The sequence below is a fragment of the Falco cherrug genome, chromosome 1, assembly GCF_023634085.1.
Source record: "Falco cherrug isolate bFalChe1 chromosome 1, bFalChe1.pri, whole genome shotgun sequence".
Lineage (NCBI taxonomy): Eukaryota > Metazoa > Chordata > Aves > Falconiformes > Falconidae > Falco > Falco cherrug.
This window is the reverse complement of record NC_073697.1, coordinates 68463747-68480178: the sequence shown is the minus strand read 5'-3', so window position 1 is coordinate 68480178 and position 16432 is coordinate 68463747. Positions and strand designations below refer to the sequence as shown.

The 16432-nt window shown below is 39.4% G+C and overlaps 1 protein-coding gene across 1 annotated transcript in view; it reads right to left on the bottom strand.

Moving 5' to 3' along the window:
- COL25A1 (collagen type XXV alpha 1 chain) overlaps positions 1 to 16432 on the bottom strand; it is a 309093-nt gene that overhangs the window by 73214 nt on the left and 219447 nt on the right. Inside the window, exons 8-10 of the mRNA XM_055700917.1 lie at positions 7266 to 7337; positions 6252 to 6359; positions 1695 to 1730 (exon numbers count right to left, since the gene is read on the bottom strand). Coding sequence (XP_055556892.1) covers positions 1695 to 1730; positions 6252 to 6359; positions 7266 to 7337 — 216 coding nt within the window. The remainder of the gene's footprint in view (positions 1 to 1694; positions 1731 to 6251; positions 6360 to 7265; positions 7338 to 16432) is intronic.

Here is a 16432-nt window from a genome sequence, read left to right as displayed (position 1 = left end):
TCTGGAAATCTATACTGGCATAAAGAGCATGTCAGAAGCATCCAGAAGAATAAAAAGAAATTAATTACCTCCCTGATACTCTGATGCTCTTTACTTGATCTACACACAATGTAACATTTAAGCTGTCAGCCTGACTTTTAGAGCAGGCATTTGGAGCTGGAAACTCATGTTATCTGGGGTCTTTCTCTAACTCAAGCTTGCCAATTTGATATTTTAAACACCTTTTTTTCTTTATTGAAACACACTTGCATTTAGAGAAACAGGTCTGTAGTAGCTCTGTATTCTTACACACAAATGGTTACTTTAGAGCAGCGGGAATCTTCTGAATGTGGAGACTAAAAGGTGATGAACTATGTTTTGCTTTAAAAGCCCTCAGGAATTCTGTGAACCTGAAGATCTGGTCTTGAATAGAAGGAAGACACTGCTGTAGAATCTGAGTGAGTTTTGTCCAGAGGTCAAATAGGACACTATTCCAAAGAAAACAAAACTAACAACCGCCCTCCCCCCCCCCCCTTCCTAGCTATTGCACCTATTATTAACAGACCCTCAGAAACCAAAAGGACAGAACAAAACAGAGCCCAAAAACATGCAAAAGCCCTTGGTAATACATTTGGGAGGCTTTGATTTTGGTTTGTTAAACAATTATCTTGAATTTTAAAAGTACAGCACTTTAACTGGCTGATCACAGCAGGTATTTCTGAGTCTCAGAATCTTAGTTTTTTCTTCAAAAAATATTGGATTTTGTCAATTCAAAATGTTTTGCAATTTGCCAAGTTAAAATATCATCACACCTGTTTAAAACTTCATAAATTCCAACAGAAAGCAATCATATCTGCACTGATTGCTAAGCATATAATCTTCCTCCTCAGAAGCATTCAGGAATCAAAACCACATGTCACGGGCTACAATTCTGTCATCTCTCATAAAAATAGGAATGACCATGAGTGTTTAGGGAGAACTTAAGGGAAAAAAAACTCTGTATGTTTCACAGTTCTGGGAATATGTGACAGGCAGAAACTTCTGATGCCTTACCCTGTGCCTGAAGCTGATTTACAACCAGTGGAGCTTCAATTTGCTTTGAAATGAATAGGGTTAATTAATTCCTGATGCAACAGAAAACATCTACTCCCATATCTTAATATTTGTAAAAAATGCATTCATTTGACTATTACATTCTCACACACACACAGAGGGAAAAATACAAAACCCCAGGAGAGAAGAATATTTGAGAGTTTCAGTATGCTGCGCTGTTCCATCAGGCAAAGGGCCAGAGCTGTTGCCACAGAGACAGCTGGGATTTTGGCCCTTAAAACAAGTACATGGTTCTTGTGCTGCTCCATGGTCTCAAGATGGAAACAGCTCAACTTCAGAGACAGTGATAAGTGGGGGCCAGGAACTGGGAACACCTGGCTCGGCTCTTTTTTTGCTTTGCTATGCCCTTGCCCTTAGCTGTTTTATTTCCCTCTACTTATGGAAGTTAAAAAAAATTGCCTTATGTAATGGGCAACCGTATGTAAAAAAAGTATGCTGTCTTTCTCATCTTTTCTTCACAAGTGAGGCTTCAAATAGTCTGTGACAAAGGAAAGTTAGGAAATACACAGCTATAAAGCTTTTTGGAATTTCTCGTTTTAAAAACTGTGTATGTCATGTATCTGTTACAGTTTCTTAATAAACTGGAAGAGACAAATACTTACTGTCAGTCCTTGTTCTCCTGGTTTTCCTGGCTCACCCTGACAATAAAAAAAGGAGAAAATAATTCCAGTAACATGTCTTGAAATCAGTTTTCTACCTAATAATAAAATATCTTTAAAATTCCACTCTTAAACAGGTATGGCAGCTGACTGCAGATTAAATATATAACCTTTTTTTCTTTCTAAACTACTAGGCCAAGCCTCAGACATTTTAAGAGGCCAAGTGCTATTTCACAATCTTGTAATGGTATAGCTCTTGAGGCAACAGTTAAGTATCGTTGTTCTGACTCTGTTCCTTGGTTCCAAATGTAATATTCCCTTGCAGTCAATGGCGCTAAAGGACAAAATGAAATGCTATTTTCACATATGTGCTGAATCCCCCTGTTTACATATTGCAAAATTACTGCTTTGTGTCATCACCTCCATTAGCAGGCATAACTTACCATTGGAAATTATCATGTTCCATATAAACCCATGAATATTGGTGTTTTGAAGCCATGCAATAATTACTCAGCTGTTAAATACTTGGATTGGCTTTTAAAACAGTAATCCTTCATTTTGCCAATGTATTCTCTTTCTGTGGGCACAGATCTACAAGAAGTCAGGATCTACCTTCTCCCCTTTCTTCCCATATGAACACATACAACTGTCTGTAGACACAGTAAAACATGTAAGTTGTACAATGTGAACTAAAAATATCCATCCAAAAAACAGTTCCTACCATTTGAGTGATCTGGTTTATAGATCACTCCCTTATAAACCCAAGAAAGCACAGGGCAATCCATATGCTGTTGTATCAGCACAGCTGCAGGATCTTCTTTAGCAGCTTTGTTATAAAAGAGAACTATCAAAAACCTGATAACTGTTCTGAGGTTGTTGTTCTTGGCAACCAAAAAGAATCAGAACTGCTTCTCCGGGTATGTGCGCATTCCATTCAGAAGAAAACACACAGGAGCATCTGCACCCCAAGACACCCAGGAGAGAGAAACCACACAGGCATAGATTTCTGACAGCTAATTAGCCAGACCTGTTGGACTTTTCATCTCACTCTGAAGCCTTGCTAACTTACATATACAGTAATCACACAGCCTGATGTGAGCATCAAGAGATCCTCATAAATGTTTGGAGATAATGGTGAAATAATTTCAAGAGTTTGCATCACACTCTTTTGTCTTATTACCAGCAAAAATCCTTATTCTCCTTTTACTTCTTCTTGGAGGTGTTAAAGTTTCAAAGTCTCTGTGCTGGTTTCTGTGCGATGCAAAGGGAAGTAACCTATTCTAGGTATCATGCCATAGGAACGCAAGTATGTTCTGGTTCCAACAGGTTCTTCTGTTGACATCCAAAGAAAAGTTTAGCAGAAGGCTTCACAACCTTTTCTTACACCCCTTCCTTGGTTTTTGCTCTCCTGGCAGTAGGCCCAATGGCATTTCCCTAGCATTTCTACCTCCTCAGCTCTAAAGGTTTCCTGCCTGAGAAACCAACACCTTTACATCTCTAGAAGCTTTAAGTATCTGTATCAGGATGAACACTTCCAGTATGCAAGGTGGTAATGACACAGATGGAGATGTGTGGGCACAGATGGAGAGGTGTGGGCTCACAGGCTGCTCCCAGCCCTGCTACACTGTGGAAGAGAAGTAATGGTGGCTGCTGGAGTTGCTCACTGTGCCTTGCTACCTTGGCTGCCTGACTTTTTCAGGATACACAGCAAGTGTACAGGCATGGGGAAAAGCAAGGGCCAAAACATCATCTTATAGCTCTGGTGATTGCAAAGCTCCTTGCTTGAGCAGGACAGGTTGGAAGAAAAGCCCCTGCATTGCCTAGCACTGCAAGGAGGGTATTACTGCCTTCTAGTTGTGGTTGGCCACTGTAAGGACATCCTTCTATAGCTGTGTGATGTTGCAATGTCCCTGCTCATAACACAGTGTGGCTACTGTTGTTCAGCTCTTCAGCTCAAAGGTCCACACAAGCCTTTTAAAAATAGAAAGCTGTCATTACCTCTCAGCTAAGCTTTCCCTTTACAGTTCTGCTGCTCAACTGTATATCACATAACTATGGAGGAACAAGCCTTTTGAGGATCAGAAACATTAACCTGAGGGTACAGGACAGTAGCAAGGAACGGGATGGTAATAACAGTCAGCAATCTGTCTGGATGGTTTCTATCCAAGTGCTTTTTTGTATATGATTTTAAAGCAGTATTATCAACTGATTTTCCATAATGCTATAGGGCTTAAGATAGCCACAGCTTAAAAAACTATAAAAAGAAACTCTCCCTTGCCATCTAAAGTCAAAATCACTACAGAACTATTATGAAACGGAATGACCTCATTGCATAAAATGCATGACTTTCCTGTTATGAGAAACACTAATGTTCCCTTTGCTAAAAAGCACAAAACCCGAAGCAACACACAGTCACATTGTAATCAGCAACACCAGCTGATTCTGCTGGCCTTTTGTGCATGAATTATAAAAATGGTATCATTGCAGTCAGAAATGGGTTCTGGTTTCAGTCTCACCCTCACTACAGCAAACCAGAAGCCACTGTGCTGTTGGCAGCCAATTTTACCATACTAAAACAACACAAGGCAGGCCCAGATGAGGCCCTGTCCTGATTTTGGCTGGGGGAGAGTTAATTTTCTTCTTAGTAGCTGGTGCAGTGCTGTTTTGGATTTGGTGTGAGAGCAGTGTTGATAGCACACTGATGTTTTTGGTTGTTGCTGGGTAATGTTTATACTGTGTCAAGGACTGTTCAGTTTCTCAGGCCCTGTCAGGGAGAGGGCTGGAGGGGCACGGGGAATTGGGAGGGGACACAGCCAGTACAGGTGACCCCAGCTAGCCAAAGGGGTATTCCATATCATAAAACATCATGCTCAGTATATAAACCAGAGGGACTTGGCCAGGGTGGGCTGATCGTTGCTCAGGGACTGCCTGGGTATCGGTCAGCGGGTGGTGAGCAGTTGTGTTGTGCATCACTTGTTTTCTTTCTTCCCTTCCCTTTGGATTTCATTCCTCTCCCTCTCTCCGTCCTTTTCATTACAACTGTTATTACTATCATTGTTCTTTCATTTTTATATTATTTCAATTATTAAATTGTTCCTATCTCAACCCTGAAGTTTCACGTTCCTTTCCGATTCTCCTCCCACCCCCTGGGTGAGGGGGAGCGATCGAGCAGCGCGTGGCACTTAGTCACTGGCCGGGGTTAAACCACAACAGGCCCAAAGCCTGATCTCCTGCAGGACTAACAAGAAATGAGTAGCTGGTCAAAGTAAAGCAACACAATGGAAGCAACAGATTTTTCATGTTATTTCATAACCTTGAGCTAGAACTTTCAAGGGCAATGGTGGTAAAATACAAACCAAACCAAAACAGCAGCAGAGGCAACGCTGCAGTACTGCAGGTCTTAATTGGCAAGCCTTGCTGGGTTTTCACAGGAAATTTTAGCAGAGTCTTACTATTATCATCATGTTATATTATATTTGTACAGTTAATACAATTTCAGATGAGGTAACCCGAGCAGGGCCAGAACAAGAGTGTGGATATTTTCTTTCTTGGTTTCACCTATAAAAGGCCCTACAGGGACATGTAATGCCTTCTTGTCCTGGCCCCACATAATGAGCAATCCTTTTTCTTAAAAAAAAAAATGTTTCAGTGTTGGTCCCTTGCTAGTTCCCTATGTGTCCTCTTGGCTGCGATCTTTACTTATCATGGGGGTGTGTGAGGATGTGTATCTGTACATGCGGTATTTCACTTGTCACATCTCATTCCTCTCTGTGGTTCTGTTTCCACACTAATAACACAGTGGCATTTGTGATGAAAAAGAGGGGTACTTATTTTAAAAAAATGAAAATCAAGGAGGCTGCAAAATATAAAACCAAAACCATATTCATATTTTGTTTTTTTTTTTAAAAAAAAGCCACGTGTTTATGCATCTGTTTAAAAAGCGTTTAATCATCAGATTACGAAGTGCCAAAGGTGGTGGGTCTGATCCTGTGCTTAAACCAAACAATAAGCTATATACTGGATTCTGCTGGTTGTTCTAGTGAAATACAGGGGATAAGCCAAAGAAAATTGTTCCATCTGACTTGTGTAAAGATGGCAGAATCTGACTTAAAACTTCACTACATTTTGGGCAGCATTTAGTAGTTTATTACTTAAATTCCATGATTTTTGAGGCTAAATCGGGAGGTGAAAAGTCAAGCCCATCCAATGCTATGACATCTCAAATTCAATTTTGTCTTGCAGTGTAAGTAGAAACATTTACTACTTGTGGAGAGGGACAGACCCTCCTTATGCAGCTATTAAATATCAATGAGCAATTGGGAAACCTTAGAACGTGTGGGGAAACTGTCAAGGGTGGGAGGCAAGGAACCTAGGTGTTACTCTTGGCCCTGCTATGAACTTGCCCTGTATATGTGAGACTTCAGGTACACCATGAAATCTGCCAGTGGTTCAGCTTCCACATGTCTTACTTGCCAGTCTTGCCTCAGAAAACATTTTTGAAACTGAGCTGGCATACACTTGAGAGGAATTTGGAAACATGACAGCAACAGACTAACTCACCGGTAAGCCAGGCATCCCGCGAGGACCATCTTTGCCGGTATCTCCTGGGGGACCTCGAGGTCCCGGTGGTCCTGGAGGCCCAGGGGGTCCAGCTTGTCCTTGGTCCCCCTAAACCAACAAAAAACTCATCACAAGTTTGTTTTAGAGCCATCAACTACACAAAAAGACATTGATTTACCCAGAAAGAGTGCTAGATTTACCCAGAAAGAGTGCCAGGCTAGAAGAAGCTGGACAGTGGCTTCTTCACTGCTTGTGACAAGAGTCTGCACTTTGCCTTGAAGACCAGGGGTTTTATCTGTCCAGTACAATCAGCCATAGAGCAGAGGTTCAAATTCTAAATGGCTTGTCCTACTACAGGACATGTGCCAAAGTTTGGGGTAGCCTTGCAGTATTTTACTCGTCTAATTCTCCAGAGCAAGTAACCGTTTTCAATAAGCAGCTGTTTGCTTCACAATTGGCATAATCATAACAAAGCTGAGGCAACAAAGAGAAGTAGAATGTAAGAATATTCAGTTTGCATGGCAATTTTCCAATCCAATCAGTGATGCATGGATAGATTTAAAAAATGAGCATAGAAAATAACTGCATTTCCAGGAACCTGTATGTAATTTTTCATCTGTTTTGGGGAACCGCTTTACAGTGACAATAATGTGACTCTCTTAATGATTTCTACTAATTCATTTCTAAAAGCCAATTTTCAAAAGAGTTGTCAAAACATATTACCTTCACCTTTAAAAAAAAAAAAAAAAAAAGACACCAAAAAATGGTGCTGAAGTTATTTAAATTCCAGCACACCACTGCAAACTGCTGTAAAAAGCTGACTGCATCTTAAATGTGGATCGTTTAGCAAAGCTACCCATAGCCTTTAAATTGTTAATATCATTAACAGTTGCTTCATTCCAAAAACATTTTCATATTAACAACCTGCTATAAGAAGGCATCTTACAAAACAGGTACAGCAGAAAGTAAATTGAATGTAAAGAAGAACCAGACTCCAGTGAGATGAAGCACTACCTTAATGAGGCGGCGTTTAATGAGCTGCTGATCAGCAGAGAGAAACCCATGATTGATTTTAGGAAACACCATCTGATCAGGCAGGTGAGGTCAAAGGTTGAAGATCAGAGATGAGAGAATTGAAGAATAGACATCAGAAGGCCCGAGAAAGAAATAAAGACATATTCATTAGATTTATCATAGCTAAAATAATACAAACCGGTGCTTCTGCCTGACAGAAACTGTGCATTTTGTTTTGAAGAAATTTACCTCTAACGTACAGGACGCGACACTTTATGAATTAATGGTATAAATGACTTAACTGTGTAAGTTTTTTCTGCACAGATTTTCTGTGAGAATTCTTCAAGTGTATTAACTTTTTCATTACCTGGGCTCTAAGAATAAGTGTTTTTATATGCTGTTCCTTCAGCAAAGCTTCTAGAGACAAAGCACCAGTTCAGCTTTCAGTCAGATTTTCTAACCAGCATATTGTGCCATGAAGAATGGTGTGATTTTAATAAGGACTGGAGTTCCAGCTTGACCAGATTGCTTCAATCCTTCCTGCTTAATTTGCAAAAATCTGTATGTACAGATTAAACCTCTGATATCTAACACAAAAAGCTGACTCTACGTAACCAGTATGGAGTTCACTGGCATTTTCCCCACTCCTGTGTGCCTCAGGGAAGCAGAACTACAGAAAAATCTCATCTGAAAATAAAATACTGACCAGGATAACGGGGATTGTGGGTGTTTCCAGGGCTAACACTATACACAGTTACAGATTTGATGCCATGCTCTGCATCAGGGGTACTTATACCAATGCAATTTGTAAGGGTTGACTTAGGTCCACCATAAGGATTCATTGGTATTCCATGGTAAAAACAAATTTTCATGTGCACTTTTATGCTGATACAGAGAGACCTGACTGAACAGGTACGTGTCAGCCACAAACCTTGACGGTGAGGATCTGATTACTGTGCAGAGCAGCGACTGTGGGGAAGCCTGGCAGACCCTAGGGACACAGCATAACATGGTACCAAAACAGCACAACACAAACATCACAGAGACAATTTACTAACAGACAAACAGAATGAACACTGTTTAGTATACCCCACATTGCCTACTGACAGGAAACAGCCTCTCTGTCATATGGGAAACAGTTAGGTTTGCACTACACTGCAGATGCAGGTTGTTACTTCACTACAAGAATATCAAGAGATTTTAGAAGGAGCAGTCCCACAGGGATTAATTTTCTTAAAATTACAGTGAATAGTTATGATCATTTGACAGTTGTTAGATTATCAGCCAGCAGATGACTGAGCCATTTTCAAATGAAATGTGCTGTAGCACTTCAAGAGAGCTATGCTGAAAGCTTTGACTCTGGATTGCTGCAGAACTTGACAGCAGCGACAGTGGATTTTGAAGCGCTTTGCATGATTAACTTCCTGCTCCTCACATTCTGTTTAACATATGACATTCAGCACATAAACTGGTAATAAGTACACAATTATAAACACTGAACAACAATCTACTGCTACATCTTGGGTAGTCTGAAATGGCCAAGGCCAATATTTTCAAAACGTATGCATAGCTGCATTTTCTTATGCAGGGCAATTTTTTTTCCCCTGAAGTGCTGTGTGCTGCATATGGTTTTGCATATCCTATGCTACTGACACGTGCAGAATTTGCACTGTACTGGTACAAAAAAGAAGAGTGTGGTAATTGTGGCCTGCTGTGACAATACAAGGGGTGAATTTTGCTCTCAGTTCAACACCTTTCTTGTGCTGCCTTGTAGGGTGCAAATTAGACATTCTGATAAAACTGAAACCTTATAGAGCTGATCAGTGAACTCCTAAAGAAAGAAATGCCCAAGTCCTCTCCTTGCCTTTAGCATAGCACGCTGACTGAAGTAGAGGCTTGTTCAATGGCTGATATGCATCAGCTGAGGAAATAGATTAAAATACAGTCTGGTTGCCCTAAGCTCCCCGCATGCATGCATGCACCATGCCACCTCTATGAGGTGTGGCTGGTGGCACAGCCCCTGTGTGAGGCCTGGAGTGTATGGCTGCAGGACTGCAGCTTGGCACCTCTGAAAGGGAAGGCTGTGCCTGGCTCTGGCTGCCAGACAAGGTGGCTTCCAAGACATCCTGCATGAAGGCTTTGCTGGGGCAACCCATGTTGCCACAGTGCAAGAGACCTTTGCAGTCTCGTTGGCCTGGTGGAAAGCACCAACAGGCAACAGCAGCCTGCCAGGTCCCTCAGTTGCAGCAGATTCTTTCAATATGACAAATATTTGCTCTATTCAACTCCACATACATTCACATCAGAGATCCTCTGGATCACGAAGACTGCACTGGTCTTTACGGAAAAAGGTACATGATGCATACATGTCCTTCAGTAGCACCTCTGGGCTGCATTCAGCATCTTTATTCCTGATATATAACCATGAGACAAGCTAAGACCCTGTAAATGGATCCCATAAAGCCAGTGGCAGTTTTACCAGCCTTCCCACTCCATTCTGACGAACATGGTGTGGCTCAGTGACCTGAAATCTCCTCTTTAGAAACAAGTAAAAAGAAAACAAAACCAAAATAGACTAAACCTCCAAACATTTAAAGAAACTCACTCCTGAGACACTGCTAAGACTGGAATGATAAATCATCTAGAAAACAGATGTATAATATTTACATTTATCTCATTATGGAATACGAGCTAAAGAAGTTATTAGATAGTACCGTGCCAGAATCTTTACATCTGTGACTCATTAGCCCTGCTGTGCATATGGTCCATTCCTCTTCTAAATAAAACTTGAATACTCGTGTAATGGAAATGAGTACAAACAAGAAACCTACAAAATAACTAAAATCTGAGTAGCCAGCAATAAACTTTAAATCTCATTTATTAAAAAAAAAGAGGATAAACAGAGAATCTTTTAACAACTTCATTTTTACTCATTAGCCTTTAGGATTACAGCACAGTAATTTCCAGCTACCTCTAAAAGTAGCATATTTTCAATTCGACGTTTTAAAAAGCAGAAGCTCAAAACTCATATTAGGTTTGGTTTATCTCTCTTGAACATGAAGGAGAGCTGAGAATTGTTTAAGAAAGGAGTTTACTCAGAAAATATACTGGTTTGCCATGAAAGATATTTTTTTTCTTGAGAGGAAGTGAAAGAATTTTTAAAGTTTTGTGTAGCTCCACACAAAGACATTTACATTTCACAGTCCAGCCCCAGAATTCTCAATACTTCCCAACACCACATGAACCAGTTCAAGAGCAGCTATCAGAACTGCAGTTTTCTGCCTAGATAAACAACGCATGAGGAAAAAGGGACAATCCCATTCTTCCATCAGCAGCTTAGTAACTTCAGCTTCTTCCCAAGTAGGACAAAGCTTTCTTTCCTTCACCCAAAGCAGGCATAATCTCAGACCTAATGGTCAGAGACATGCCGTGCCAGCTTGGATCTGGATCATCTCCCCATATGTAACAGGCATATTTGGAGACAGCCAGAAACACGTGAATATGAAATGGAACCCAGCAAAGAAACTATAATGGGTACATAGTTTTTGCATGTGTGGGAGGCTTTAGAAGGCACTGCATCTTCTGGCATCCATGGAAGATAATGTTGGCAAACAATGAGCTTCTAAAAAGGCATAAAAAGAGCTATCCTTCCCACAAAATGAGTTCTCTTCCTTTCCTGTCACTCTGCTATAAATATAGTCACAAATATCCCCCAGATCTGTTTTATTTTTTCTCTATCTAAAGCTGTTCTCAACGATGGATTCAAAGTTACTCAATTTTCTCTTTATTTGGTTTGATTCTTGAACTGCACATAGGAAGGGCTCTCGTTCTACACCCTGGGAGGCCCTCACAGAATATAAAACACTACAGTGATCAACAGCGACCACTGGCCCACTAAATTCCTCTGCTGACAGCGACTCAAGCTCACCCTGAAATGCTGGCTGGTTACAATTTCTAAACTAGCACATTTGTTGCATGCCTCGCTGCAATTTTTGCCCAAATGCCAAGCAAAACATGATGCTTGGTGGAGGCTAACAGGCATGTGACCATGTAATGCAGTGTCCTGCTTACCTACCTGGAAATGCAGATAAAGCCTACTCATCCCCATACAACAGCTACTGAGAAAACCAAAGGATGCCAGAACATATTGTTCCCTCTCTCTGATTTTTTACTTAGATGGAATACTCCTCCTGTTACATACATCACAGCCTTCAAAGATGTAATTCCCACTAGCAGTCCTAGATATTTCACAGTACATTCAGCTTTGTGCATTGGTCTCCATGAGGTCAATATTATAAGTTCATTATAACCTCGTCGTAAGGCAAGTATAATAACATTAAGCAACAGCTTTACTGGTTTTGCACTATGTTGCGTACACTCCATTTTGACTATTGCATTTGCTTAGTATAGTAAATGTCACAGTCCTCCTTAGGATTTTCCTTCTGACCTGCCAATAAACCCAAGCTGCACAAGCTTACATGTTCCTGTGAAGACATGGTAAATGAGACAGGAATTACCACCTGCTGTTCACTTGCACTTCCTAAGGTTACAGCCAGCTGCTGCTATTTCACATCAAATCACACAGGCTTCAGGCCAGAGCGATCCTGACACTCTTTATGGCTGCTTTACCTCCCCCCAACACTACCTGCAGTTCTAATTAATCCCTCAGACCAAGTGCCAGTCCTGCAGCTAATTATTGTAACTGCCCTGGGGAATACAGTGTTTGGTATCACCCTGTACGGTGCCATGGACTCTCAGTGGGAGCTCTTTTATACAATCCCTTTTATCATAGCTGCTGCTTTCTCCATCAGCAAATCTGCTAACTAAAACAGTGCACCACAACAAGACAAGGAACCAGGAATTTCTTTTCGCTTAGGCAATCATTCGGCAAAGACCTTTAATTTGAATACATTATGTAACAATATAGACTTTGTATTAAAATAATAAAAATGTAATGTTTAAAGAACTAGCACAAACGTATCACTATAAAAGCGTTATTTCCTATAACAATCTCTGTATTTTCACAACGAACTCTACCTGATGCTGCACTCAAAATGAACAAAGCTGGAAAAAACCTCTCTATTTTGGTCTTAGTATTAAAGATGAATTTTCAGTGATGCAAATGTGTTTTCCACACAACTCTGTTACGAGTTCTGATGAGTGATCACTATCTGACCTACACAGAATACCCTTCCTGAAGGTAAACCTACTCCTCTCACTGAAAGTGGTGGCAGGCATCAAGTTAACTTCAGGATGGGTTGGTCCTCCCCCCAAAGTTGGTTCTTACAGCAAAAATCTTCTCCCCTGGCTTATTTTTCTCTTCAAATTTTATACCCACTGCAGTTATGCAATACAAGTAAGTGGTTCAAGCCACTTCTGTGATATTTATTAGGGCTGGATGGGTTTTAGAGCTGGTTTTGATCATATTGGTCTAAATCAAGTGTGAAATATTGCAGTGTTTTTGTGTGGCAGATGCAGTTTGAGATGGAATGACTACATGATGTTTTCTCAGTCACAGGACAGGGCTGTAGAAAAAGGAACAGGATGTTCAGAGACTTCCTTCCTCACCATTCCTCTGTCACTACTAAAAAGGGGCAAGATGCAAACCAACTGGTGGTGACTGAAGATGTGCATTGCCTAGCTCTTAGAGAGGAATGACAACATCCTTGTCTTGGGAGCAAGTATGTGGCACTCTAGTGTCACAGCTGTTCTGCATTCCCCAGGGGAACCTCAGGAGCAAAACATCAAAGGCATAGCTTGGCCCTGGAGAGCCATCCAGAGCCAAAAGGATGCTCCCATGAACTCTGAAAGGAGGCACATCTCAAGTCTGAGTGTCCCAATGCTTCAGACAAAGTTGGCAGCCAGTACAATCTGAGTTCTTTCCTAACCTCTTCTAGTTACAAAGCTCCAGGTTACTTTGCTCCAATTTGTTACCCTAGTTTCAGCTTAATGGAAAACAGGGGAGCCACATCAGCCTAGTACTAGTGAAGCAGAACAGATAATTAGTCCGAGGAATGCAGCAGGTGAACACCCCTGTAGCCATGTAGCAGATAAGGAAACAATGTCTGAGAAGTTAAATTAACTGCTCATGATAAATTGACATTAAACCAGATTCCAGCAGTTTTCTCAGTGATGTTACTTTCATGAAAGTTATGTTAACAGAAAGAATCACGAACATTTTTTAGCCTTCTTATTGTGGCACATTAAGGGTACAGTTTGAAACAGTGGTTATATATAGTTTATAACTTGAACTGTAATTTGCTCTACACAGGACAATTAATAACAGAAGAAATAACTATGTGGGTAGTCATACTGATAAAGTATGAATTTAAAGCAGTACTGTGCTTATATTATATGTTTGAAGTAACACATAGTAAACCAGAAAATAAGCTTTTATACAGACATAAGAATACCACTTAAGGGAATAGCATCACTGTATCACCACCTTTGCCACAGCTTTTTGCAGTGTATTCATATAGGTGAAACCAAAGAGTATTTAATCAGAAAAGAAAAGGGTGGGGACAATGCTAATTTATGCTAATGAAAGCTATGTAGTCCTTCTATTAAGGCAGATAAAATTAATGAGCAGTATTTATAGAAGTTAAGAGAAACTTTAGTAGTATCTAATCAAACATCATCAAGGACAGTCCTGAAAGAAATTCACAGAATATGTTTAAATTATGTACATTTTTATTTAATTAATATAGTACTGTGACTATAATACAATACATTTTTGCTTTGCCAAGATGTTGAATGAGGATAAAAATAGCGTCATGCACTCTTTGGGAACAAAGCTTCCTATTACATCACTGATTTACCTACATTTGCTACAGTTGCAATGCCTCCAAAAAATGGAATCCTGCTTTTGGTAAAGGCAAGAAATCAGGTTAATTTATATAGTACTATCTATTTTATGAAGCAAACCTATTCCATTCTAAAAGAAAAACCCCAAAACCACCAACCAACTTTTGAATGAAACATAATACAAAATAAGATGGCTTTAAAAGAGGGTGAGTAGTTAATGATCATGGTTTGATCATCACTCAGTAACTAGTATTTTCTGATTTATGAATGAGGTACTGATTCTAATGACATCAACAGAGGTTTTCCATTTATTGTCAGTAGGAACAGGAAAAGGTTCAAAATATTTGTTACACATTCCTTCGAAAAATATTAACAAGTAATAATGCACACATATTAAAACCAGACTTTCTAAAGTTTTCTTAAAAGAAAAATTGGCTGAAAATGTATCACTTGGATACCTTTAATTTTCCTTTAATATGGGACAGTAAAAAAAGTTTTGTTTATAATGTAACAAGTGAAGCAATAGTTGAGCTTAAAGAGATAGCTTGTATCTATATATACACACATATTTGTATTTAGTTATTTCAGTAAATAGACTGCTTCCAGGACCATTTCTGTCAATATTAGACAATTTTAAAATACTTTGCCAGCACATAAGAGTAGAACCTGCAAAATTTCTATTGTAGAACAATGATTTCTCTCTAGTGTGCAGCAAATAAGTGGCAAATATATTAAAAGTAATCAGCAAAGGGGAAAGAGTTAAATAGAAAAGAATGTTTTATCATTACCCAAAACTAACTGTTTTAACAGTACACAAGGAATCTTAAAACTTTGAGTCAATAAATAACACAATAAAATAAACTTCTGAATACCTTTCCTTTCTAGAACTTAATCTCTTCTGCTGAAGATATTTTAGAGATGTTATCAGTTCTGTGTAGAACCAGCTGCTAGGAAAATTTAGTTAAGCATACCAAAAGGAGAAAATAATTTTGTGAAATACTTAAGTATGGCCTCCGAGTTGTTTCTTATTGTACCTAGACCAAGTTCAATTTAAAGGCAGCTGCTAGCTGATGATTTCTGGACCTAATAAACAAGGAATCTCTCATGCATCTGAACTAAATGACAGAAGAGATTTATTATGTCATTTACAGAAGGATGAGAACAGACTTATTAAGACACTCAGTACTAGCTGTTCCATTCCTAAATGTTCACCTCGGAAGATTTAGTCATGGTACAATCTCTACTTGGCAATATATCCTTTGCAATCCTACCATTATGAAATCTTCAAAGGCTTTTTTTAAATTGTGGTAGAGCTGAGCAAATGAAACTGAGCACCGGACTGACATCAGCATTTATTCTAATAGTCCACAGGCTAAACCCCATTATTTTTAATTTTGACATGGCTCAGAACAGTAATGCAAATTTCTGTAGACATGTCATGAAGCCATGTCCTCTGCAAAAAGACAAGAATCCAAAAAACTTACTAACATTACTGTTTCTTACACTGGTATTGAGGAAAGCTAGTTCTGTATTTGACCTAAATGTTGTCTACTAGAACTTTAGAGTAATGAGTAGAGATCTGACATAAAAAATATATAAAGAAATCAAAAGAGCGTTTTTTTCAAATAAGATTAGGACTTTTGAACGCATCCACCACTACCTTATCTGTGGTCTCATGTGACCAAAAGCTGTATTAACTTGCTGCTCAAACTCACACTCAGGGCATGATTTTCAACATCAGTCACACTACTGGAATGTTGCTTTAGCTCACATTTTCTACAGGCAGTATGGACATAAGTAGAGTAAGCTATATGACATTATGAACTAGAGCCCTTATGCCATCTCTGTATGATGGAGATTGATCAATAGATTACTTCTGAATACTTAAGAAAACCTCTCAGTTTCTTTGAAAAAAGACAAAAAAAACCCAAACCAAAACAAAACCAGACCCATTATTCTAAAAATACAGCTGCCTGAACTCTGGGTAGTATTGTCAGGGCCGGGTTCCTACTAGTGTATTAATTTATTGAAGACATTTTCAAGAAAACCTGAACTTCCAAGTAGTTCAGTATATACACTCAGCATGTCCAGTGACTGTGAATAAGAATTTTAAAGATAAATGATTTCTGTTTTTACACTTTTGAAATTTTTTTGGAAAGAAGGACCTCTCAAAAGTCTCAAGGTGAAAATTTTGGTGAGGACAGAAAGTAAAAATTTCTTCTTTCACAAATATTTTTTTTTTTCAGCAGAATTTTAAAAGTTTAAGGTCTCAGCTTGACCCGGACAGTCTTTACATTTTACTTTGGTTTCTTTTACTAATGAAAATGCCTGGAGGAAAAGAAGCAGCTTTTCTAAAGAATGAG